At 39.3% G+C, this 24,224-nt stretch overlaps 1 protein-coding gene across 2 annotated transcripts in view; it reads left to right on the forward strand.

Moving 5' to 3' along the window:
- The window catches only part of CORO1B (coronin 1B), a 626,540-nt gene extending 604,488 nt beyond the window's left edge, over window positions 1–22,052 (forward strand). For both annotated transcript variants that reach the window (XM_044084070.1, XM_044084068.1), the window contains exon 11: window positions 18,640–22,052. In XM_044084070.1, the coding sequence (XP_043940005.1) occupies window positions 18,640–18,765 (126 nt within the window). In that variant the 3' untranslated portion in view covers window positions 18,766–22,052. The remainder of the gene's footprint in view (window positions 1–18,639) is intronic.
- The last annotated feature ends 2,172 nt before the right edge of the window (window positions 22,053–24,224 follow it).

Consider the following 24,224-nt stretch of genomic DNA (forward strand, 5'->3'; position numbering starts at 1 on the left):
TGTTTTTGTTCTGTCGAATAAGATGCCAGCATTTGTGTTCCCTTGTTTCTCACAGAGTGAATGCAGCTGTAATTTGCACCCCGGTCAGTGTCATTAATGAATGATTTAAATAATACAACCACTTGGGCATGGTGACTTGACTGTCAGGTGGTAATTGACAGTTTTTTTATTTAATGTGGGTGACGAAAGGGCAGCAGAAAAAAGTTACTGATCGTACGGAACCGGCAAACAGCTCAGATCAGTTACGGTAAAGCAATCAGGAAATGGACTTATTAAATCAGTGAAGTGGGTGATGGAAGAGCAGAAGGCAGCAGCAAAAGCATAAGCCTTACAGATCTTACGCACGTCGGATGTATTATTTATGTAGTCAGCCAGCACATTTTTAGATAAGTAATGTGGGTGATGTAAGGGCAACAGCAAAAGCATAACCGGTACTGATCGTACGGAACCGGCAAATTGATCGCATTACTTACGGTAGGGCATTCACAAAGTGCATTTTTATCATGGGCAGTAAGTAGTTGTAGACAATTGTCTGGCTGACTCCATTCATTTCAGCAGAGTTACAGATAACCAACTCATTCCTTCTGATCTTTGTGAATATTTGTCAGTTTCTGTTCCATTCACATGTAGTGGTTCCAGTCTTCCAACTGTCCACATTTTTAAAGAATGTCCATTTGACTCCTGGTTTTGCCCTCTTCCTCAGAAAATTAGTTTTTTTTCCTGGCAATTCTCCATGTATTGCAGTAACTAATTAGTGGCATACAGTTGAGTTTCAGATGCATGCGAACGCACAAGACCTGTTATTCAAGCAAGTTTCTAGGTTTATAAGAGCAGTTATTAAAATCCATCACATACTTTTTGGATCATTGTCCAACAGCTTTGTCCAGGTTTTTTGTTCTAAGAGTTTCAAAGAAGTCCAGTGCTGCCATGCCATGGATTATTCTTTTATTAGTTTTACAACTCAGACAGGTGATAAATAGTACTGATGATCAAGAGGATGACAACAGACAGATACATTTATCGGGACTTTTTTTTTTTTGGTTTATTTGCTGTTGTGTAGTACTTAATTGTGGAAGTTTTATTTACTGGCATTTGCTTAACAGGAATATCCTACTGGTTGGAACACATTTTCAGCTGAGGACTGGGGAGAAAAGTTCCAAAGCGTTAAACTTTTTTTATAAGCATAATAATTCAAACATAAATACATTTTACATAATTATACCACGTTAGAGATGATATGAAAATATTGGTTATAAATGGATATAAGCTTTATGACAATCATTTAATACTTTGAAAAATTTTAGCAAGTTTGTACAGAAATTCGAGGTAAGTTAGTATAATCCAAATAAGAATTGCAATATGAAGTGACAGAAAAGCAGGCTTATGGTATATTTGGAGAGAAAGCCTGGGGAGAGAAACTGATAGACATAAGAAAGTGAGTGGAGAGTAAAGAGATGTAAGGTATGAATTGGCATTTCTCCACGTGCAAAGATATAGTTTATTCTGGTGTTAAGTTTGACCAGAGCCAGCTTTTGGCTATGTAGCCTTTCATAATGGTTTTGAAGGATGGGAGTGAGGTTATTGACCTGATGGCTAGAGCTAAGGAATTTCAGGCTTTAGCAACATGGTGTAAATACAGACAACGCCCAGCAGATTTGATAGGTTTTCGGACAGACAGGAGTTTTTGGTCATTGGTTCGTAATGACAGACTAGTAACACAGTTGTGTAAAATGTTAGTTATTGCAGAACAAGGAGATAGATTCTGGATAATTTTATAAGTGGTAAGCTGTGTATATGCTAGTTGATGAGGAAGTTCTGATCAATTTAGGCTTTTGAGTGCTATTCATTGCTTTTTCTGAAAGGGTATTTGCTGCAAATGTAGCTACTTTGTTATAACATTTCTCAAGTTTTGATTTTTGTGATGCCTGAAGGTTAGTAACAATGGGAGCACCATAAAGAACTTTGAGAGGAGATAAGTAGTGGCAGGTGTAGCTTTATTTGTGTTGCTGAGAAAGATTTTGGATCTAGAAATCATCCCTACTTTTTGATGCCTTTTTCTTATGCAACTTTGTATATGCAGGTCAAATTTATGGTCATCATACACTGTCATTCTTAATAATTTACTATGAAAAGTGACCTCAGTGGTTGTATTATCAAGAGAAGGAACTTTACAATTTGTTTTTTCATGGCAGAGGGATTTGAGTAAAAAGGTAGTTTCTCCTTTTTAGGGATGAGCATGATTTGTGGGTTACACAGTCATGTTTCTGTTGCTGTTAAAGCTTCCTGAGTAATTTCTTTGAGGTGTGCCACATTGTCAGATATCCAAATAAGTATGGTGTCAGCTGTTTACTGTATTAGGAATGCCTGTTGTGTGGATGTGTGGAGGGTGTTGGTGGCAATGTTAAAGAACAGGGGACCAAGGATAGAGCCTTGTGGTGACTGTGAAGTATGAAGAGAGGGAGGAGTGCCATTTTAATGACTGATACGTATTAGACAGATTGTTTTTTTAACTGGAGAAAGGTGGGCTGAGAGAGATCTAATGAGGACATTTTAAGTAGAAGTTTACTGTGGCAAACTGTGTTGAAGGCTTCAGACAAGTCTATGAATAAGGACAAGACTACTTTGCCATTATCTCTAGTTTTATTGAAAGTAAACTAATTTTTTTAATGAAGTAAAGTGGCTTACTATTCAACTTGACCCCATAATCTTTAACCTCATCCTTTTTGCTCAGGTTTCCAGAAGCATTTTTGTTTTGTTCAGTTTCTGTATTGGTTAGAAGTGCAGTGTTAGTGCTATGTGAAGGGTGGAAGCCATGTGCAGTGATTGAGTTCTTCCTGCAGGAAATAACTGCTTACCTCTCTCTTCCCAATCCTTTCTAACCTTCTCTGATTCTTGTAGTCATCATGCAATATTTTATATGTTATACTAATTATTCCTTTTTTAATGTCAGCTTCTGTTCTAGATTCTACTAAAAACTGTACTAGTGCAGGTCTTTCAGTTAGGACCCCCCCCTATTTCTTTCTCTTTGCCTATACTCCAATATCAACTTGATAGAAAAGACAATTTCTAACCTGCAGTCCAAGTAAATTCATGGCCTCTTCCCATCCCATTACCTTTCCCTGTCTAGTTACTTGCTCCCAATACCTTGGTTCCTTTGCCAGTTTTCTGCAATAAATGCCACTCCCTCTTGCCTGTTGTCTACATCCCGTTGTTTTATAGCATGTGGTCACTAAATCTGCCCCCGATATTGCAAGAGCTCTGTCACAAAGCCCTACATCTACAAGCTTACTGAGACTTTTGTCATTGTTTCATGAAAGCATATTTAGCATGAAGAACCTTGCTGCGTATTAACTTTAATCAGTTACCTTTAGCTTGACCAGTAGACTATACTGCATATGCCAGGTATTTAGTCTCAGGAAATGACAGAAAACCTGTTTTACTTGCATCTCTTTGTTAATTGCTTTGTTCTGGCTATAATGTGACTTCTAAATTGACCTCAGGGTGGGAAGCTTCTCCCAAATAACCCCAACACTGATCTCTATATCAATCTTATGTTCCCACCCCAAAGTCCTCAATGCTAACCAATACAACCTAAAACTAATACAAATACCCAAATTACTTAAAAACTCCTAAAACAGCTAGATGTTCTTTCATGGCCTTAAACTTGTGTAGTCACCTTCACCCCAACCCAGGCCTTATTCCTACTACACAGACAAATAAACTAAAACTTATCACTCTTACTATCAGGAACATGTGCAATAAACTGACACTCTTTCACTCCCGATGAATACACTCTAACCCCAGACATCCTTGCTATCACAGAGACTTGGCTAAAACCAGAAATAAGATACTGAAATGTTACAGCATTATCAGAGTAGACAGAGCACATAAAGAAGGTGGCAAAATAGCCCTAATGTTCCTTAATTCATCTAAGAACATCTGCTTAGATCCCTCCTGGGCAAAACATTCCCGTTCTAGAAAATATTCTAGCCAGGATAACTGAAACAATACAGAACAAAGACATTATCCTAGTGGATGTTAACATTGACTGATGGACACTAACCTCACAGCACCCAACAAACAGTATAAACCTCTGTGGCATTTCTCAACTTATAAACACTCCTACCAGACATAGCAAACATAACATCCAGCACTCCACTCTGGATTGGATACTAGTCTCATACCCTTCTAACTTCACATCCTCAGGCACACTTCCCAACTCCTTAAGTGACCACCTACCAGCCTATACTCCTAGGACTATCACTCAATTCATAAGGATAAGTACAGCTTCTGTGTAGTTTTCTTCATTAGAAGCTGCTTGAAATATTCCTTTCATCTGCCTTTGATATCCTGTGGATTGGTGAGCAAGTTGCTGCTGGCATCCCTTATGAAGGGTGTCTGACTGTCTTCTTTATCTTTGTGTTTGCCTTGCAACCCGATATACTTTCTTTGTTCCATCTACTGAATCACATTCCATAAGTTGGTAGAGTGCCTCTGATGTCTTGTTCTTTGCTACTGCAACTCCTTTTCTAACCTTCTTGTTAGCCAACCAGTATTCCTTCCTAGTCTTCTCTGTCTTTTCTTTCTCCCATTTTTCCCTGCACTCCGTTCTTTTGATGACTTCCTGGACATCTGCATTCTTCCACCAGCTTTCCTTATGTACCTTATTTCCATGTCTCGCTCGGCTACATATATGTTCTGTGCTGTTTTGGGGGGCTTCCAGTCCTCTTCAACTCCACTTATTTCCTCCTCTTCTTGAGGTGCTAGAGCTCTAAGCAATTCCTAGAACTGTTGTGCTTTCTCTCCCATCAACGTCTAGGTCTTCAGCCTGGTCTCTATTGCAAATGGAAGCCTTCTGTGACCACTGCTTGCACCTGATTGTGGCAACCAGTGTTTTTTTTTTTTTTTTACTGTGGGTTGACTCTTTCACTGGGGATGACTTTAAAATCACTGATTCTACCCCATTGTCCTTTCCTTACTAGGAGGAAGTCTACCAGGGTTGCATTTTAGCCACTCTTTTATGTGATCTTGTGACATTATCTCTTTTTGAACCATGTGTTAGAGTAATATTTAAAATGGGGTCTTTGTCCCCCAATTATTTTTGGCTTTGTTCATTATTCTTGAGCAAAGGCATTGAGAGGTATGGCTAAACCTGTCATGTCCAGGGTGTATTTGTGAATGTCCATCTAATTCTCCAGGTCGTATTTGAAGGAAGATCATGTACCACAGGGCTGTATTTGCTAAGGGAATTTCTTCCAGAAATGAGGGTGATGCTCAGTTGTGAATGTGCTGTCCAACCTGTTTTATTTATTTATTTATTTATTTATTTATTTATTTATTTTATTTTAAATTTGTTAACCGGGTAGAGTCCGGCTGGGCAAGTAGCCTGTTTTCAGCAGAGACCCAGGGAGATAAGCTCCAGAACAATAGTAAAAAAGATTACAAAAATGTATGTACAAACAATATACAAAAAGTCTGACAGTTGCCAACAATCACAATTTACAAAAAGAGGAATGTAAAACAATATTACATTTTTTAACTCTTACTGCAGACAGTAATATGTAACTCATATGTATAACTAAAAACCATTGTGGTATTTTCATTTGGAAGAAGTAAGGCAAGAAGTTAGCAGAAAAGAAAACATTTGATTGAAGACATGAGAAATTAGCCAGGAGTATTACAGGAACATAGCCATTGTTGAGTAAGTTATTCCTTTAGGAGTTTTTTGAAGCTATGACAATATCTGTTTTTTAAGATATTCTGGGGTAATAGGTTTGGCTACTTTGAAGGAGAAGGGAGAGTCACCAAAGTAATTATGGGACTTTGTAACCTTGACTACAAGTTTATCGGATGATCTAAGGGTCCTGGGGTTGGTATTTAGTTGCACTAGGTTTGGAGAGTGCAGGGCAGTTTTCAGGTTTGTGGATAATAGAGTGGGCAGTGGTGAGCTGATTGAGCAATAACAGTTTGGGAAATTCAAGCCAGTGTAATTTTGGAAGAGCAAGGCAATGCTGGGTCCTGTTGGGTACCAGCAGCAAATTTTGCTATTTTGTTACAACAGGAATCAAGTACATGTAAATCAAACGTGCGCAGGTTAAAGAAAAGTTGAGAACAGTAGAGAAGAGTAGATACCCTCGGTTATGAAGTTTGTGAAATCTGACCTGCAGTATCAGTATGCTAATAAGCTTCTGTGAAAACCCTGCCTCTGTGTGAACATGTGACTTACACTGCACTAAAATGTAAACAAAATCTCAAGCAAGCAACTGATTTTAGAAACGAGATAGTGCCCCTTTAAACTAATAGCATACTCATAGCAGTAAGGAGAGCAAGGTGTATCCCAGATGGCAGGAGAGTAAGCATACTAGAGCTAGTGTACAAGAACAAAGGAGATGCTCACAATTGTGGGAAGTGTAGAGATATCAAACTTCTGTCACCTCTTGAAAGCTGTAGTGAGTATGATTGGTAAATATACAAAGTAGTAGAAAAAAAGATGGGAGAGAAGTAGTTTGGATTCAGATCCGGATGCAGCACAACCAACTTGTCTGTAGTGAGACATATAGTTGAAAAGAAACTGGAGATGAGGAATGAGTAACTTTGCATTCCTAAACCTGGAGAAAGCATATGACAAGGTGCAAAGAAAGCTGATTTAGGCAGTCTTATGATGGTTCAAAGTCCCAGAAACATTGGTAGAATTAGTACAGACTATGTATAAGGACCAACTGACTAGTATGAAGAAAGCTCTGACTCATAGAGGGGTTCCCATTGGGAGTAGGTGTGCATCAGAGTTCAGCTGCTGTTATACAGGTGATGGACTGCATTAGGAAATAGGTTGGAGGGGGACAGATGACCAAAGTTGCTGTATGCAGGCAATGTGGTGGTTTAAGCAGACTCTGAACAAGAACTTCAGCAAAAGATAGGAGAGTGGAATGCAAAAACTGAAGACACATGGGATGAAACTTGAGTACAGATAAAAGTTTTAATGGCAGCAACTGGCAGAAATCAGAAGAAGCTAAGAAGTGAGATAGAAGAGAAAAAGTGGAACAAGTTAACCTCAAGTACCTTGGAAGGGTGGTTGAAAAGTCTGAATGAGGAGAAACAATTTAGAATTGGAGGAGCTGCAGCCAACTGGCACATTGCGCTGGGTAGTGTTTGACAGAACAATATCATATAAGCTGAAAATGTGCACAAAACTGTGGTGTGACCAGTACTACTGTGTGATAGAGAAACCATGGCAGTGAAGGCAAAACAGCCAAGGAAGCTAGAGGTGGTGGATGCCCACTGTAGGACAGATGAAGAAATGACCACAGCAGAGCAGAAGCCAAGTGGTTCCATTTGCAGAGAAGGTCAAAGAGAATGGACTCCTATGGTTCAGGCATTTGTGCAGGAAAGCAGAAGACAATTTGCTTAAGAAGATTTGGGACAGACTGGAAGAAGGCAAGAATAAAGAAAGGGCATCCAGCAAAAAGAGATGAATGGCTTATGTGAGAGAAGAACTGGAACAGTCAGGCATGACTGTTGAAGGTAGGAGATTGGCAATGTATTGAGAGAGATGCAGCTGTTGGGCACAACACCTCAACTCCATGTAGTAAATGGGGGAGGTGGTCGATCATGATGATACTGTCCTTACAGCAGTTGTTTATATGGTGCAACCACTCTGGGATTACCTTCACATCAGTGTGTGCTCAAATAACAACCCCTAGTTTGCAGTCATCAGTGAATTTTGTTAACTAGAGACCCAAGATATTGGCTGCGAAGTCACAGAAATGTAAAGTACAACAGGACCCATAACAGAGTCTTAAAGAACTCCATTTTTGACATTTTTACTTTCCAATGTGGCATTTGAAATTCTAGCAATGTGTATTTGTCCAGCAACCAAAATGCTATCCACTACACTACATACGGATATATGTGTCAGCTCACATGTTTGTCAAAGATGCCTGTTTGCGAGATTGTTTCAAAGGTTGTGATCAAGTCCAGATGTGCCATTTACTACTAAAATCATCCTCAACCACCCCTGACACTAAAGTTCCCATCGAAACACATTTCAGCTCCCACTTTGTGAACTCAATTTTATCCTTAGTATCACAGGACAGTTCCAACCTCACCCCCCCCCCCCAAACACATATAACACTAATACAAGCTTTACCCTCAAAATAGTTTCCACCACTTCAATCAAAAGCATGCTCTCCAAACTAAAAACCTCATCAATAGCAGCCAACCTGCTCCCCAGCTTTTTCTTGAATCTCACAGCAGATGATGCTGCTATCCCAATCACCACTCTCGTAAACAGATCAGTTGTTGAAAACTATGTGCCCAAACTCTGGAAAATATCCTATGTTACACCCATACATAAAGGAGGGACCTCCAATTAACTTAATAACTACAGACTCATTGCTATACTCTTCCCCCCTGGCCAAAATCCTAGAAAAATGCATCCATACCCAGGTGTTAAAATATCTGCTAAACAGTAACATCCTGTCACCTACTCAACATGGTTTCAGACCTGCCCATAGTACCACTACAGCCCTCCTCTGCTTCTCAGACACAGTAAACCATCTCAAAAACGAAGGCCTGCAGGGTTCAAATCTTTTTTTTGATATGTCCAAAGCATTTAACACAGTCTCTCACCAAATCCTGCTAAACAAACTAAACTAATATCATCTATCAAATTCCACTCTTACCTGGTTCCAAAGCTACTTAACTGACAGGTAACAAGCTGTGAAGTAGGATAATTCTCTCTTCTCAGCTGCCCATAACTATATGTGTCCCACAGGGTTCTATCTTAGGACCACTACTATTCACAATCTTCACAAATGACCTCCATACCTCCGCACAGCGTGCATCTATCATTCAGTATGCAGATGATACTACCTTAATCTGTGCTGCACAAAACATTCCCACCCTCCTGCAAACAACTCAACTAGCATTCTCTGACATTGAAAATTACCTTATCAAAGCTGAACTTATCCTCAGTCCAAAGAAAACTCAACTTGTAATACCAAGCTACAATTCTTACCACACTTTTCAGCCACAAAACCAAGACCGAAACACTAAAGGTGGAGGAGTATCCATATTCACTAAGGATATTCACACCTCCAGGCTAGTTGCCCAACACAATGCATCTGAAATTCTCCAAGTGCAACTAACACTAGGTAAGACTGCAATCCAAATTGTAGCTTGCTACAGATCCCCCACCATGCCCCAGGATTCTCACTACACCTTTCTAAACATACTGGAAAATAGTAAGATACAACCAAACACCCTAATACTGGGTGATTTCAATTACCCTGCCATTAATTGGGAAAACTACTTGGGTACCAACTCCTTTTCCCAACAGTTCTTGGTATTCATAAATTCCAACGCCCTGGATCAGCTAATCCATTGTCCCACCAGGGGGGCCAATATCCTAGACCAGGCCATTACCAACATGGGAGATAGATGCTCCACACCAGTGGTCACCCCCTCATTGGTCAGGTCTGACCATAAGCAAATCACCTTTGACATCCACATCCCACCCCTACCCCCCAGTAAGGAAACCTCCTTAAAAAACTTCTCCAAAGCCAACTTCATGCTACTGAAGTTAGAAGTGACAAACTTCACCACACCCACGCAGACGGGATCTGGAAGTTCAACTGCAGCACTAAGGCACTGTATGAGCACATCCACTCGTGCATGAATCGTGCCATCCTGAATAGAACCAAGATGCTCTTCTCCAAAAAAAGGAAGCCAATCTGGTGGTCCCCTGCTATAAAAAAAACTATACAACAGAAGGAAGAAACTGTTGCAGAAAAGAGGAAAATCCCAGGATGCAAAAAACTCCCTCACCAGCCTCAGTAAGAAGCTGAGATCCCTCATAAAATCCTCAGAAGCTAGTTACGAAAATAAAATTGCCAAAGATTCCAAAGACAACCACAAGGCATTCTATAGTTATGTCAAGAATCTATATGGCAATGCTCAGATCTGCTCTGAGCTACAACAGAATGGCATTAAATATACTGATCCCAAGGATATTGCCAATATCCTGGCAGATCGATTTAGTGCCAACTTCACCCCCCTCTCACCCCATAAAGGGCCCATCTCAGTACCAAAAGATTGCCAAATTCCGATAATCACGGCCACACAGGTAGAAACCGCACTCTCCAAAGCTAAGAATACAGCATCCATGGGACCAGATGACATCCCAGGCTGTGTACTACATGAACTACAAAATGAACCTCACCTAAGTGTCATGTTTAATCATAGCTTCACATCAGGCTTCGTGCCCACTGAGTGGCGCACAGCTACAGTTATCCCGCTCCACAAGGGAGGAGCCACCTTGGATCCCAGAAACTACCGTCCCATCAGTCTGACAAGCCTGATCTGTAAGGGCATGGAACGCATTGTCATGGAACTTATAAACAAAGATATTGGCAACCTTCAAACACTGGACCCCACCCAGTTTGGGTGTGTGAAGGGCCGATCTTGTCTCCTGAATCTGATTGACTTCTTCGAGTCAGTCTCCAGAGCTGTGGACGAGGGTAAGGTGGTCCATACAGCCTATCTGGACCTCGCCAAGGCCTTTGACACCATCCCCCACTCTGGAATCATAGATAAATTTACAAAGCTTGGCATAAATCCCTACGTCATTCAATGGGTTGCCAACTGGCTTACTAACAGAACCCAGACTGTAAAAGTAGCTGACTCCAAATCCAGCTCCAGACAAAGTGACAAGTGGAGTACCTCAGTGTTCAGTCCTGGGACTACTCTTGTTTGACATCTACTTCTCTGAAGTACAGGCCAGCACTAAGGGACTCTGGCTAACAAAGTTTGCAGATGACTGCAAACTGGGAGCCATTATTGAATCCCCAAATGATGTGGGTATTCTACAAAAAGGCCTTACAGAAACAGATGCCTGGTGCCAGAGCCTCAAGCTTAATGCCAAGAAATGTATAGTTATCCCCTTTGGAAAAAAACATGTACCCATGAATTACCACATAGGTGGCAGGACGCTAAACATCGAAAGTGTGATGAGAGACTTAGGGACACAGGTGGACAGTAATCTCACTTTTGGTAACCACATCTCCACAACAGTCAGGAATTCCTTCTATGTGGCACACCTCATCACTAAGGGCTTTTCATCCAGAAAAAAGGAGGTCATTGTCCCACTATACTCATCCCTCATTAGACCCATTATAGAGTATAATGCCCTGTTTGGTATGTACCTCACAAGACATCTGCAACAGCTGGAAAGGCCACAGAAATACCTCACTAAAAGAATCACAGGCCTAAAGCAGATGCCATATGCTGACCGTCTTAAAAAAAAAAAACCTCCAACTATACTCTGTGGCATATCGTCTACTCAGAGGTGATCTCTTCTTAACATACAAGGCCATGTCAAAGCCTGAGCTGTTGGCCATGCTCCACTTAAAGAAATCCCAATCCCTCAGAGCCACATGCTCCAGGGATCTAAACCTTGTCATCACAATGAACAAAACATGCTGGAGGGATATGTTCCTAACCCAGAGACTCCCCATACTCTGGAATAGACTGCCCATACATGTCAAGCAGAGCTCCTCAGTAGCCCTTTTCAAAAGGAACCTTGATGATTGGATGGGAGATGGGAAATTCAAAAGGCCTCTTGGGTCATCAAGCAAACTACTACTAGAAGTCACCAACAGCTACAATAGCTTTGGAGACGCACTTTGTATTAGTTCAGTGGCTGAAAAAAAATGGAACTCTCTCCCCAGTAGCATACAAAACACATTGTCCAAAGCCTCCTTAAAAAACCTCATTTGGCAACATCTCAAGCAAAGTTGGCAGTGCCATGATTGCTCCCCAGGCTAGTGAAAGCAGATAAGGTACACATACTAAACCTAGAGTACTTGATAATACTTTTCACTCACAAACACTGGCTAATCTACAATATATGCACCGTATCTGTGTACTATGTATGTATTCTACCTATGTTCCAAATTTTAGCTGTACACCACAAATCTATTAAAACCTTTATTTTTAAATAAATATTTTATTTGTTCTCGCCACTGTATCTGTTGATGTGCTACATACCACTGTAAAATCATGTCTGTTGTAATTTGTGTGTATACTGATAGTGTCTAAATATCTAAATGTATCTGTAATTTTTCTGAGTGGAGCTTTTCTCACCAGGCCTTTGCTGAAAAAGGGCCTTTTCGACTTAGACACCCCCGGTTAACAAATGTAAAATAAAATAAACTCCTCTTTTACCCTTTTGAAGTAGATTACAGTTATAAGAAAGCAGGTCCTACCTTTAATAAATCAAAATTGATGTGCATCTTTGCTAAGAAATTTTCAGTGTCTTGATTTATGAGATCAAAAATTATATGCTCCATAGCTTTAGAAACAAGGATGCCTGTGTCTGTAATTGCCAGGGTAGGTGGTTCAGCCTCCCTCATAAAGGGGCGTTATGGTTTCTGTTCTCCAGGCTTAGGGGGCATAATCCAGTGTAAGATGCTTGCAAATTGCTGGCTGTCAAGTAGAACTCAGGAAATTAGGGAAGGTGGTTCTGCCTCCTCCAAAAGACCTGTCACTAGTAATGTACTCCAAAGGTTAATCCTCGGACGACTCCTGTTTTGCATTTACTTCTCAGATGTCAAAGCAAATGTTGGGTTTATGTATAATCATGTTTGCAGACGTGTGTAAACTTGGTGCCATCATAAACTCATAACAGGACACCAAAGTCTTCCAGGAGGTCTAATCCCAGAGAATACTTGTTGTCAAATCCATGGACAAAATCTAAATGTCAGTAAATGTACAGCTGTATCCTATGGCAAGTATGACTTCCTTTTTAACTATCACATTGACAACATTTTCCTGAAAGCTGATCTTATACTCCAGGATCTGGGAAACTTTATGACCGTTAACTGTTCTGGGATCATCATTTGTATATTATTGTAAGGAAATCCTCCATCGCACAGCTTATATCTAAAAGTATGGAATCCAGGAATGTAATCATTCCACTGTACTCAGCTCTCATCAGGCTGATCTTTGAATCTAATGCCTCATTTGGGATGTACCTGTCCAAAAACGTGTCGCAACTGGAGCAACCATATCTCACTGAAAAAATTCAAGGGCCTGAATTACAAAAACTGTGTAGATTATCGCAAATCTTTATCATTCTCAGTATCATACAGGCTACTAAGAGGCGACCTCTGCCTTGTGTGTGGAGCCTTGGCAGACCCTATCCTGTCAGACCTATTACACATTCACAAGTCCAGTGGTAGAGTGAACACCTGCTCAGGGGATCTCTCTCTTTTGCAACATAAATAGAACGTGTTGCATGTTGGAGGGATAGGTATGTATCACAGAGAATAACTCATTCGTAGAACAGTCTTCCCCATAAAGCAAAATACTTCTCAAAACTCTTTTTAAACGTAATTTGGATGAATGGATAGGAAACTGCAAAACAATTCCACGTTTAGCACCCATATCCATCATGGACAGGGGAAACAAGTAAATGTCCCAACATAACATTTTCTGCCTGTCTCTGGGCTATTCATTATGTAAATTATTAGGGCTAAAAACTACCATGGGAATGTAAGGGTAGGCTTCTTATAGTCCTCACAGATCAATAGCCTAGTAAGTGCCTATGAAGCTGTTATGCTAAAGAAGTTTACCGGAGGTTCCATTAAGCCATACATGGCACTCATTAAGTCTTCTTTATGTCATCAGGACCCATGGAAGTCCTGTTCGTTGTTTTATTTAGGGCTGTTAGTACTTATTCTGGAATTACTTGAGGGGGAGAAGGGGACAGTTATGCTGGGTGAGGTAAAGTTTCTAAGAAATGTGTTGGTTCAGAAATTAGTTATTTCTTTGGGATCAGACTATGTGGTGGTGGTGTGGATCATTGCAGGGCATTGATGGATGTTCCTTAATTTTTTAAGGTAGTTGAAGAATATGTAATTACTTTTGGTATCTGTGGCCATCCTCTTCTAAGAGGAGATTAGTAAAGTGCGACAAGAAAAAACAGCTAAGATGTTTGTGATTTATTTGCAGTGAATATACTTTATTATGAAATTGTATGCATTGATATTAACAATGAGGCCTGTGATTTTGTTGACTGATGGACTGGAAGGGAGAACCATATGAAAATTTGAAAGGGGAAAGTGTCAGAACCATACAATATTAAATATAATAACACTATTGTATAATAATTATATTCTGTTAAAATATGGAGGGATGAAAAGATGGGAAAGAGCAATGACATTTCATAATAGCTATTGCTTATAGTTTCATTGTTGAATTTGTTTGTTGGACTAAATCGTTTTACCTTAAAAAGGAGAGTTTCCAGAATGATATATATTTCCTTTGTATTGCAAGAAAATGGAGAACCTAGCACAAGGATCTAGGTTGGGCGTATGTACACTTAAAGCATACAACTCAATGTTCTGTTTTATTGAGAGAAATTCCCTTTATAGAACTACTACTTGCTATACCTTAACATTGTAATTCACATTTGTCATCTCTTCATAAAGCTTTTCTGTGGTAGCAGATTTTTGCCTGAAGATGTCACTGTGAGCATCTTAAAAATTATTTCTAATCTCTAAAAAAAAAAAAAGTTTCTATGTTTTTTAATCACTGCTTTGAGGTTTTATACTACTACCAGAGCTCTTTTCTTTTCAGACCGAAAACTGCAGAGTTTCTAGGATAAGTTACATGTCATCTATTGTTTCATTGCTGGACTGGATGAGGTTTTGATTTAACTCATATCCAGCAATGTGGTGTAGAAAGTCACATCTCTAGCAGCCTACACACATTTTGTATTCCAGAGTATTTTCTGAAAAATAAACAAATCTAAACATTTTGTGAACAGTAAAAGCTATTAAAACTGTACCAAAAGCAATGTCATCAGCAAAATGTATTCTGTGGTAACAATCACTGCATTCATAGTATTTTCCGTAATTGGTGTAACATGTAGTAATGCACACAAACCCCAAGTTATATTTTTTCTAAACTTTCACTAACACATTTTTGACATATACTGTTGCAACATTTTTGTTAACCAGATGCAAGTTTTTACATGACAACAAGGAATTCCTCTACAAGTGCATGCTTACTGATGTATTTACAGAAATATGAAAACATATTTAATTGCACAGTTAGTAATACAAGTAATACTTGGTATCTCTCAAGATGTGCAACTTACAGTACAAATATGAAAGACTTTTCTTCAACAGCATCTGAAGTTTCACCTAATGTCATGCAACAGTTTGTAAGTCACTTGGCTTTTAAAGTATTAAGTACACATGGAAACATTGCTTATTTTTATAATTACTAACAAACAACTGGCATTATTTCCACTATAGTATGATATAAACTGGCATTTGCAGTACATAGTCCTGTCTCCCACATTGGTGTCTCACACCACATACTTCAATAAAGTATAGGTCTCTCAGGTATGAAATCTGAACATAAATATGAAAATCTGATTAAGTGGCAAACAAAGATTAATTTCTCCACTGCAGGACATCATAGACTAACATTCTTGGTGTAATTTTTGTTAATAACTCCTCGCTCTTTCTAGTACTGCCTATTATTAACTGCTAAGTTACTTTAAAGAAGCAAGACCCAAAATATTTCTAGATGCAATAAGGAGGTATGGGTGTGAACTGGATGTATACAAAAAGACGTTCTAGGCTCAAGTGACTTAACCTAATTTTTCAAGTCTTTGCTTAGAACCGCTTGACAGTGGTTGAGAGATTAAAGCTTAGTGCATCGTTTAGTTGTCGAAAGGTCCTGCCTTCTAGGGCTCTGACAGGTTTCAAACTTTAATCAAGACTCAGTTTTCTCGCATTTCACAACATTAAATAAGAAACAGGAAGTAACGACCAGTACTGAAAAATAGTCATAAATATAGTGAAGGGGAAGGGTGTGTACTTTGCAGTGGTGCATGAAATGTAATCAGTTAAGCAGAAAAATAGGAGACAGTTAACATTACAAAATATTTGAGACAATTATTCTGAATAGAATAACAGCAGTACTTGAGAAGCCGCATTGTGGCCAAGAAGCATGGCCAGAGCAAGTGGCTGCAGATGTCTTGGAGACACATTTTGTAGCTACAAGGAAACAGGTGTCAAGATATACATTACACTTTTACGTGTCATTGGAACCACTTTCAACACTTAAAATATACATTAACCATTAGCAAATTAACACAGTAGTAATGCAGACAGATGCTGTGACTGAGGTCTTACAGTGATGCAGGTCTGAATGGCTAGCTTAGAAATATGTCATTGTATCCCAAGAATAAAAGATGGTTATACAGTTGGGAGATCTGCAAGGGGAAAGTTATCTGTTTACATTGTTTGTGCATGTAGAAGCCATGCACTTGAAAACCTGTTATTACATCAGGGTAATGTAATACTAAAGAATGCCACAACAAGCTGCAACATCCTTGTCGGTTGCAGTGCAGTTGAATGAATTACAGCATTCAGCTTTGACTTAACTTGAGGAGGGAATTTAATTTTGCTGGACAGTGAAAGGAATAGTGGTCAAGGAAAATGCAGAATGAAGGTAAGTCACAGAGGAGGCAGAAGGGTACAGAGGGGGACATATGAGATGGTTGCATAGAAAAAAAAATATTGCATTTCTAAAAGAATACAAAACAGCACCTTAATATTCTTAATGCAGTATTTTGTGTACGGTGCAGTTTGGATTCAGACATGGTATGTGGTGTCAAATGGCCAGGTTATATCAAGGCATCTCTACCTGAGGGTTAGGAATGGAGGGGTGATAACACTGCAGCAGACTATGTGGCTGTGGCAAGCTGCTTGCATTTTGGAGTGATTCCCCTCAGGCCTCTGCCAGAATTGAGGTTAACTCTGTTAGCAAACGCATCCAAAATAAACAAGTAAATGTGTTACAGAACTGATATTGAGCATTTATTCACGTTCAGGGAGTATAAATTGCACGTAACAAAATGTAACAGTGTGCTATGAAGTGCATAGAAGTATATGCCTATTTGTGTAAATTGAGCCAATGAAAGAAGGGTTGGGGGCTTCCATAATGGTTAAGGTGTTTACTTTGCTGACACAAAGTGCAAAGTCTGAGAAGCATGACTAGGCTAAAAAGGCCTCATAGGTTTGCTGGCCTAGTAATTACATACGAACCCGTGAAAAAATGCATATATTCAGTATCTTAATTTTTATATGGGGAAAGAAACGTGAGAAAAATGGAAAAAAACACATCATGAATGTACGAGGGGCTGAGGGAGTAAGAGAGCCATGATATTAGGAGTAGAAGAGGAGAGATTAGTGAGATATATTTAGGAAGTGGTTTAAAGATAAAGTGAGAATAGAGGTAAGCTTTCTGTTACTATGACAATAAAATGTTTGCATTGGAATGTTTTAGCAAGACATGTTTTTAAGGTGTATATTGGGAGCACTGCAAATGTGAGTGGGAAGGACCTTCCACATTGCTGGAACATTTTAGAAAGTAATCTTTCTGTAATGTGGGGGGGGGGTCTTTGAAGCAAAATTAAGCCAGCTGTGTGCAGCCAAAAAGGGTAGTAGTGAAATGATTTGAGTGTTAGCAAGTAGTGGACAGAATCAGATTTGTGAAGTTTGAATAGACTTCCATCGAAGATGAATGTGGCTCTTTCAGTAAGTGATAGTGCATTAGTCGAGAAGAGGAAAGTGCAGAGGTTTTCAAGTAACTAGCATGGTGAGCTGACAGATTTTAATGAGTTGTTTTGAGTATGGAAGTATTGCAGCAGAGTTCTTTAAATTGTTGCAGTAATGCCGCCAGCAACTCTGAGGAGGTACTTTATTTTAACGGAGGAGGTGATAATCAGTATATAATATGGTTTTGAGAGAGGGGAGATCAGATAGAAGATTATTTATAAAGAGGGTGACTGATTAGACCCAAGAACTGACCCATGTGGTATACCAGATTACAGGGTGGTAGGAAAGGATTCAGAGGAAGCAAGGTGGATGGAAATGACCCAAATGAAACTGGTAGTCTTTGAACCTGGCATCTGCAGAAGAGGAGAATTCAAGGTTAGAGAGTTTGTTGAATAGTGAGAGGTTAACCCCTCTCCTTTTTTAATATTTACCTAGAAAATCTTGGGAATGGAAAGTTTACTACTGACAAATGCTTCAAAATTGTCTCTGTACTCAATTTCATACAGGTCACTTAGATGTAACCCTTTGTCTTGTCTATAAGGCAGTGTCTGATATGGTCCTTTTTTGACAATCTATACCCGACACATACTACTGATGGAGTTAATATGGGCTAGACAAAAACACTGTATCTTCTCTGGTTAAGGAATAAGCCTTACAAAATCAGAAGTTGGTTGCTAGCTTCCTTCAGAAAAAAAAATGTATATTAAATGCATATATTTGTATGAAAAGTAAAAAAAAAAATTCATATCAACAAGGGGTTCCAGTACTGAAACTTCTTGAAGCCCAGTAGGCCATAAGCTTGTAATTCAGAACTGTGATAAGTACATTGAAATCTGACCAAGCATTTGTAAATATTTCAGTTTTAATAAGGTGACTAGTTTTGGGCCACAAAATTGCTACATTTTTTGTTGATTTTCCTTATGGCAAAGACAAATTCAGAGCAATGGTAGGTTGAACTGGTTAGTGGTAACATGTTTTTGTAATTGTGCTCTCTTTACTGCAGGATGGGGACAGGATCGATGCCATTATGGAGCAGCTTAAGTCATTAAGGACCACAGTGCACCAGCAGAATCTGCGCATCCAAAAGCTCGAAGAACAGCTGGCCAAAATTGAAGATGGCCAAGTCTAAGGACACATGGGAACAACAGAGCAAAGCTCTATTTGTCTTTTTTATATAAAGAATATAAAAATGGAATAGTAACCAAAAAAATGGACTGACCACCTCTTTTGGAGGCCCACAAGTCTGTCTTAACTGTGTTAACCATAATCTTCCAAGCAACCATGTATAACATTCTTTTTTTCTTTTTTTATTAATAATCAATTTAACATTGAAGCACTCTAGTTTCTTCTTTTCTGAATGATTCCTTCCTTTTCCATTCCTGCTTCATATTTGTTCTTGTAAGCATGTTATATTAGAAGTGTTCTGCACCCCAGCACCACTTTTGCCCAGAACTACACCTTAGTTTTCTATTAGTCTAGGAGTTGCTAGTAGTACGGATATTACTTCCAGACACACTTAGGTTTGACTGGCACTGTCTAGGGTGGTTATCTCAGTAGTGATTCGTAGACTTCTTGCACCCTTCTCACATATACCATTCTTCTTCCCTTTTGTTTGGGTATGAGCTATTATATGTTGTGGGTAGACACCCAGTTGTAATTGTTTTCTTGCTCAAAAGCTTGCGTAACTGTGTTGCTGCTTTCTGGGTGTACTGGATTCTTCCTATAACATACTGTTCACTGCCATATAACCAGCTATGATTGGTGTTTATGCAGTGATATGCTGTAGTAAAATTGTCCAGTTTCAGTGAACCATGCAGTCTTTTTTAATATGTACATATGAGTATACATTCCCAGTGGTACAGTTGTACTGCATTTTGTTAATGTGTGGTTCTTCATAAAGTCTAGACGTTAACATAAAATATTTGGTGTGCAACAGTAGCAGTGTTTTACCTCCTATATGTTACAGCCCTTGGGGAGTATATTTACAGGGTTTGCTTTATATTATTGAGAGAGTCTCTTGTACAGTGAAATGTAATGAGGCTGTGAATTGCGACCAAAATATGTTCGAATTCTAGTCATTTTTGGTGTCCAGATGGTGTTGACAAATCCCAGTTTATTCTTATTGTTCACTGCCTTAGTGTTGGTCACATCTATTGTAGCAAGTACTCTGTCTCATTATCATGGCTGTCCTCTGGCTTATAGAAGGGTAATGCCAGCACCTGTTGTACTCTGGTGCTGCCTCTTTGGGCAGTATCTGGAAAATTGATGTTCTTTAATTCTCGTATTGTTTTTCCCTTTCAGAACACAGGGTAGGAATCATGTTTTTCTATGGTGCGGGTACCCATCCTGGGACATAAACTGCGGTACAGTGCCAGTGCTTTCTTGTCCCTGCTAAAGTTGTGTCTGGTTTGGATACCGCATTCCCTGTTAAACCTAGCAGTATGGATGAAAAAAACAACTTGGAGCTGTGCTCTTTGTTTCGGGTGTCTCTCTCCATGTAGTGGGACCCATTCTGCCTATTATTAAGTCAGCATAACAGCTGCTTTTTCTTTTTCCTTTGCTGTTTTTCCTCAGTATTTCCATTTGCATATTATGTGTATAAAGTGCTCAGGGGAGAGACAGGACTGCATTGGGCCGAATGTTGTCTGTCATCACCACAAAATACTATGAGTACAGGGTGGCACTTCCTTCACATGCCACAACCTTGATGACATACAAGTATGCATCATGACCTCTAGCCATTTCTTTTTGCTACAAAGCATTTGCTATTCATTTTAATAAAAAAAATGTTTGACTCATTTCCAAATGTAGTTAAACATAATAATGATGATTTTGATAGCATGTATATATATTTTTTATTTTAGCACAGAGTTTATATTTGCACCTCTGCATAATATTGCTTGATGTTACTGCCATCTGAACACAGAAAACATCTCAGTGAGGTAATACTGCACTCTTCATCATCTTTCTGCTAAGCATCTTTCTCTTTGCCTAGATCAGGTTAACAGCTAAGCCACACAAAATGACTTTGCTCTGAGTGGGCTTGTAGTAGTGAACATGTTATTTTTTAGCTGAGGAATTTGTTGAGAGTTATGGCTAGGAGAAGTTGTCACTTCAGGATTTTATAAACAAAATGGCAGTGTAAAGGACAGTGCTACACTGTGTCACAGTTGTACTGTGTTTGTAGGCTAACCAGTAAATTATGCCATTGTGATGAGCTATATTGTGTTTGTGTGCATGTATACACACAAAATCGGTCATCAGTGTTAGTGCTGTAGTTTGTGTTTCCTGGTAAAAATGTATTTTATGTATTAGCATTTTATTCTACAACACTGGCTGTTGTTTTCATTATTTCAGCAACAAGATTCTGTCTTGGTTGAGAGCTGTTTATAAAACAGAAGGTGAAGCATTAATGTGCAATGTGGTATCCATGTGGTAAACTTATCACTATTGACTTCCATAATGCAGCAACTTGCTTCTTTACTTGTTCGATTGCATTCCACTTAACATAGTGTTGTAAGTCCTACTTCTTTGTAGACCAGCAGATATTTTACTTGTGCCTTTGTAAAATAGATGTTAATTCTTTTACATTCAAATGGTGACATTGAGCCTAAGAAAATTGGATTGTAGATTTTTTTCCAAGGGCTTTGGGGGGTGAGTGCTACCTGGCTGTCAGATATTTCATTGGTGAGGATGTCAAAACATCAGTCATTGGACTTAACTTTAGGAGCCATGTGGGTGGAAAATGCGAGAATTACCCACCGAGAATATTGCCACCTGTGAAATTACTGTGCATACCAGAAGAGGTGGGTGGACTTCTCTGTACATTTACACCACTAAAGGGTCCTGAGGATTCTACATGGATTCCTGGCTTGGCAGATAAATCTGGACAGTAGTATGGGGTTCTGCAACCCTATGCCTTCTGACAGGTGCAGAAAAGATCCTGTAATGAGAAGAGATGCTAAGTGACTGAAGTGATTAAGCAGAAAAAAGCATGGTAAGTTCTCTCATGGGAATGTGTGTTTGGTGTAAATGACATTTAATCCACAATGTGCATTGCAAATTGCTTTAAGAAAGAATTGCTTATACAATATGAAAAATAAATCTTGCATAATCAGGAGAAGAGGACTATGCCTTCTACAAGGTCAGTGGAAGGATAGTACATAACCTGTAAATTCCTTCTGCTTCATATTTCTCATCATTGTATCAAAGGGAATTTTTTTCATACTTCGTTTCTTGCCTTTTTTTATTTTCCTTGTATAGGTCAATTATAAGGGAACAGAAGCATCCTCCTTAATAAATGCAGACTTAGTATCATGCCTTTTCATAGCAACCAGCTGACTTACTTAATGGTTTCTGTCTTCAGTCTTTGCTTTTATTCAAAAGCTGCAGAAATAAAAAATTGAAAGAAAACAATTCTTTTTGGCCTACATTCTATAATTGTAGTCCCATGTCAAGTGTTTTAAACTGTGCTAAATGTGTAATTCATCGGTTTTTAACCAGTTGTGCAGAACTTTTAATATAAACTCACTTTTAATGTTTTGTGTATGTAGGTTTGCGTTTACCCTAGATTGCCCAGAGTGCTGTATTTTATTTGACCTGAGATCATTGCTTTTGTCTATTCATCCATTACAGTTTTAGATAATGGTGTAGGCCCAGCTGGAATTAAGAAGCTAATTTTCAGAAAAGTCACTGTTGCAGAGGGCAAGTTTACAGCAGCAGTGTTGGCAAGGTTGGTGTTGGAAGGTTAGCCAGTGCAATTGAGAGAGAACTGAGCAGCGATAGCCAAATCTCCTTCTCTTTGACTAAGATCTGGATTCTTGGGGCTTGACATCTCTCAGTGAAAGCAGGTAGAGGGCTGTATATTCAGCCAGCTAAGTACAAATGAGAGCACAAATGTGTCTGCAGTGTAAGCATGTATGTAAACTGCAGTGATATCCTTGTATATCATGCATAGAATGGTGAGAAGGAATGGCTTAGTAAAGAAAATCAACTTCTGGATGACCCCACATTTGATTAGGGGCTCAAGCAGTGGAGAAGCCACAGTGGTGTGTGGGAGTGAGTAGTCTACTTCTGCTTGGCTATGCTAAGGAGCAGAATTAGGGGTTTGCATGTAATCAGGGCATGCCATGGCAGAGACTGGAGCATGCCTTCTTTATTGCAGGCAGGCTGTTACGACAGCAGGGAGTGCACAGTTGCTCTGACCAGCTAGGTTTTTCCCTTCTGCATGTCCTAGATTCCATTGCCGTGCATGTGATGTCAGCCCCCCCCCCCCACTTCCACCAAGCAGTTAACTTATTGAGGGGAAATAGCACGTGTCACAGGCAGTAAACTACAAGGGTGTTCTGTTCCTGAAGAAGAGAGGGGCCATCTGCAAGGTCACAGTGGGAGTCTGCTGGCCCCCCCTCTCCACCTTGGATGCAGAGTGGCAGTCCAAAAAGAGAGAGCCAGGGCATAGCTCTCAGTATTTTTACTCAAGAATCAGGAGCAAAGTGAAAATAATGGGCAAAGGTAAATTAGACCCAAATTTTAATTACTACTCTGTTTCACTTAGAAAGTTAAGAGAACGGCAGGTTTTGCATTAATGTGAATTTTCTGAAGAATAATATGATAAGTTGTGTGAATCTTGAATGTTTAGCATTACTTGACTGACTGTAGTCCACAGTGATTTTGCAGAAAAAACATACGAGTCAAGGCAAAAATGTGAGTCAGTACCATAGCCTTACTCCAGAATTGGGGACAGTTGAGAGATATGGACAAGAGGCAGAGAAGTGCAATAGACTAATTTAGGTATGGGTGGAGTTCAGCAGCAGGAAGTAATTTTAAGAAAGATAGAAAAAAAATCTTGGTTGCCATTGTGGTCATGAACAGGAATGTCTCCATCTGACTATTTTACTCTAGCCATTAGCTTGTTTGTGTGCTACTGCTGTAGTTTTAAGCACAGAATAGTGACATTTCAATCCCTTAACATTTAAAGTGCCCTGCCTCCCTTCTAAAATAAAAGTTACTGTGTACAGCTGATAACCCATACTTTGCTGTTAATACTACTGTTTTGTTTTCACTGACATCATAGCATGGGCACTCCTCAGAAAGGCTAAGAATGCTCATTGGCAAGGTAAGTGATCCTCTGTAGCCCCACAAAATATTCTCTTAAGGAGATGATCAGCATTCATCCCTATAATGCTTAAATGCCCAACTCTAAAACAGCATGCGGCAGTCTCAAGATGGTACATAAGCAAAAGCAGTGATATTGGTAAACCCTGCCTGGTTCCCTTCATTATGAGAGATGCACCATTTGCAAAAGCTTGCCATAACCTCCTCACATTCCTACCTTTATATGACCATTAATAATTTCTGAAGCATGCTTAGGAAGTTAAATATTCTTAAGTGCAACTGCCTGGGAATGCCAGTGCACCTAGGCAAAGGAATTTTTACCATCAAAATTAAGAATCAACAGCTTTCCCTTTTTTTTCCAGATTTCTGTAGGGTGAATATGATGTTGTTGACATTAGCCTGAGTCTGTCAAAAATATAACCTTAACTGCTTTTGCTTCATTAATGAAGACAGAAATCTGGTAATTCTGGTGGC

Source organism: Protopterus annectens, chromosome 9.part0 (assembly GCF_019279795.1).
Source record: "Protopterus annectens isolate FY-2018-M chromosome 9.part0, PAN1.0, whole genome shotgun sequence".
Lineage (NCBI taxonomy): Eukaryota > Metazoa > Chordata > Ceratodontiformes > Protopteridae > Protopterus > Protopterus annectens.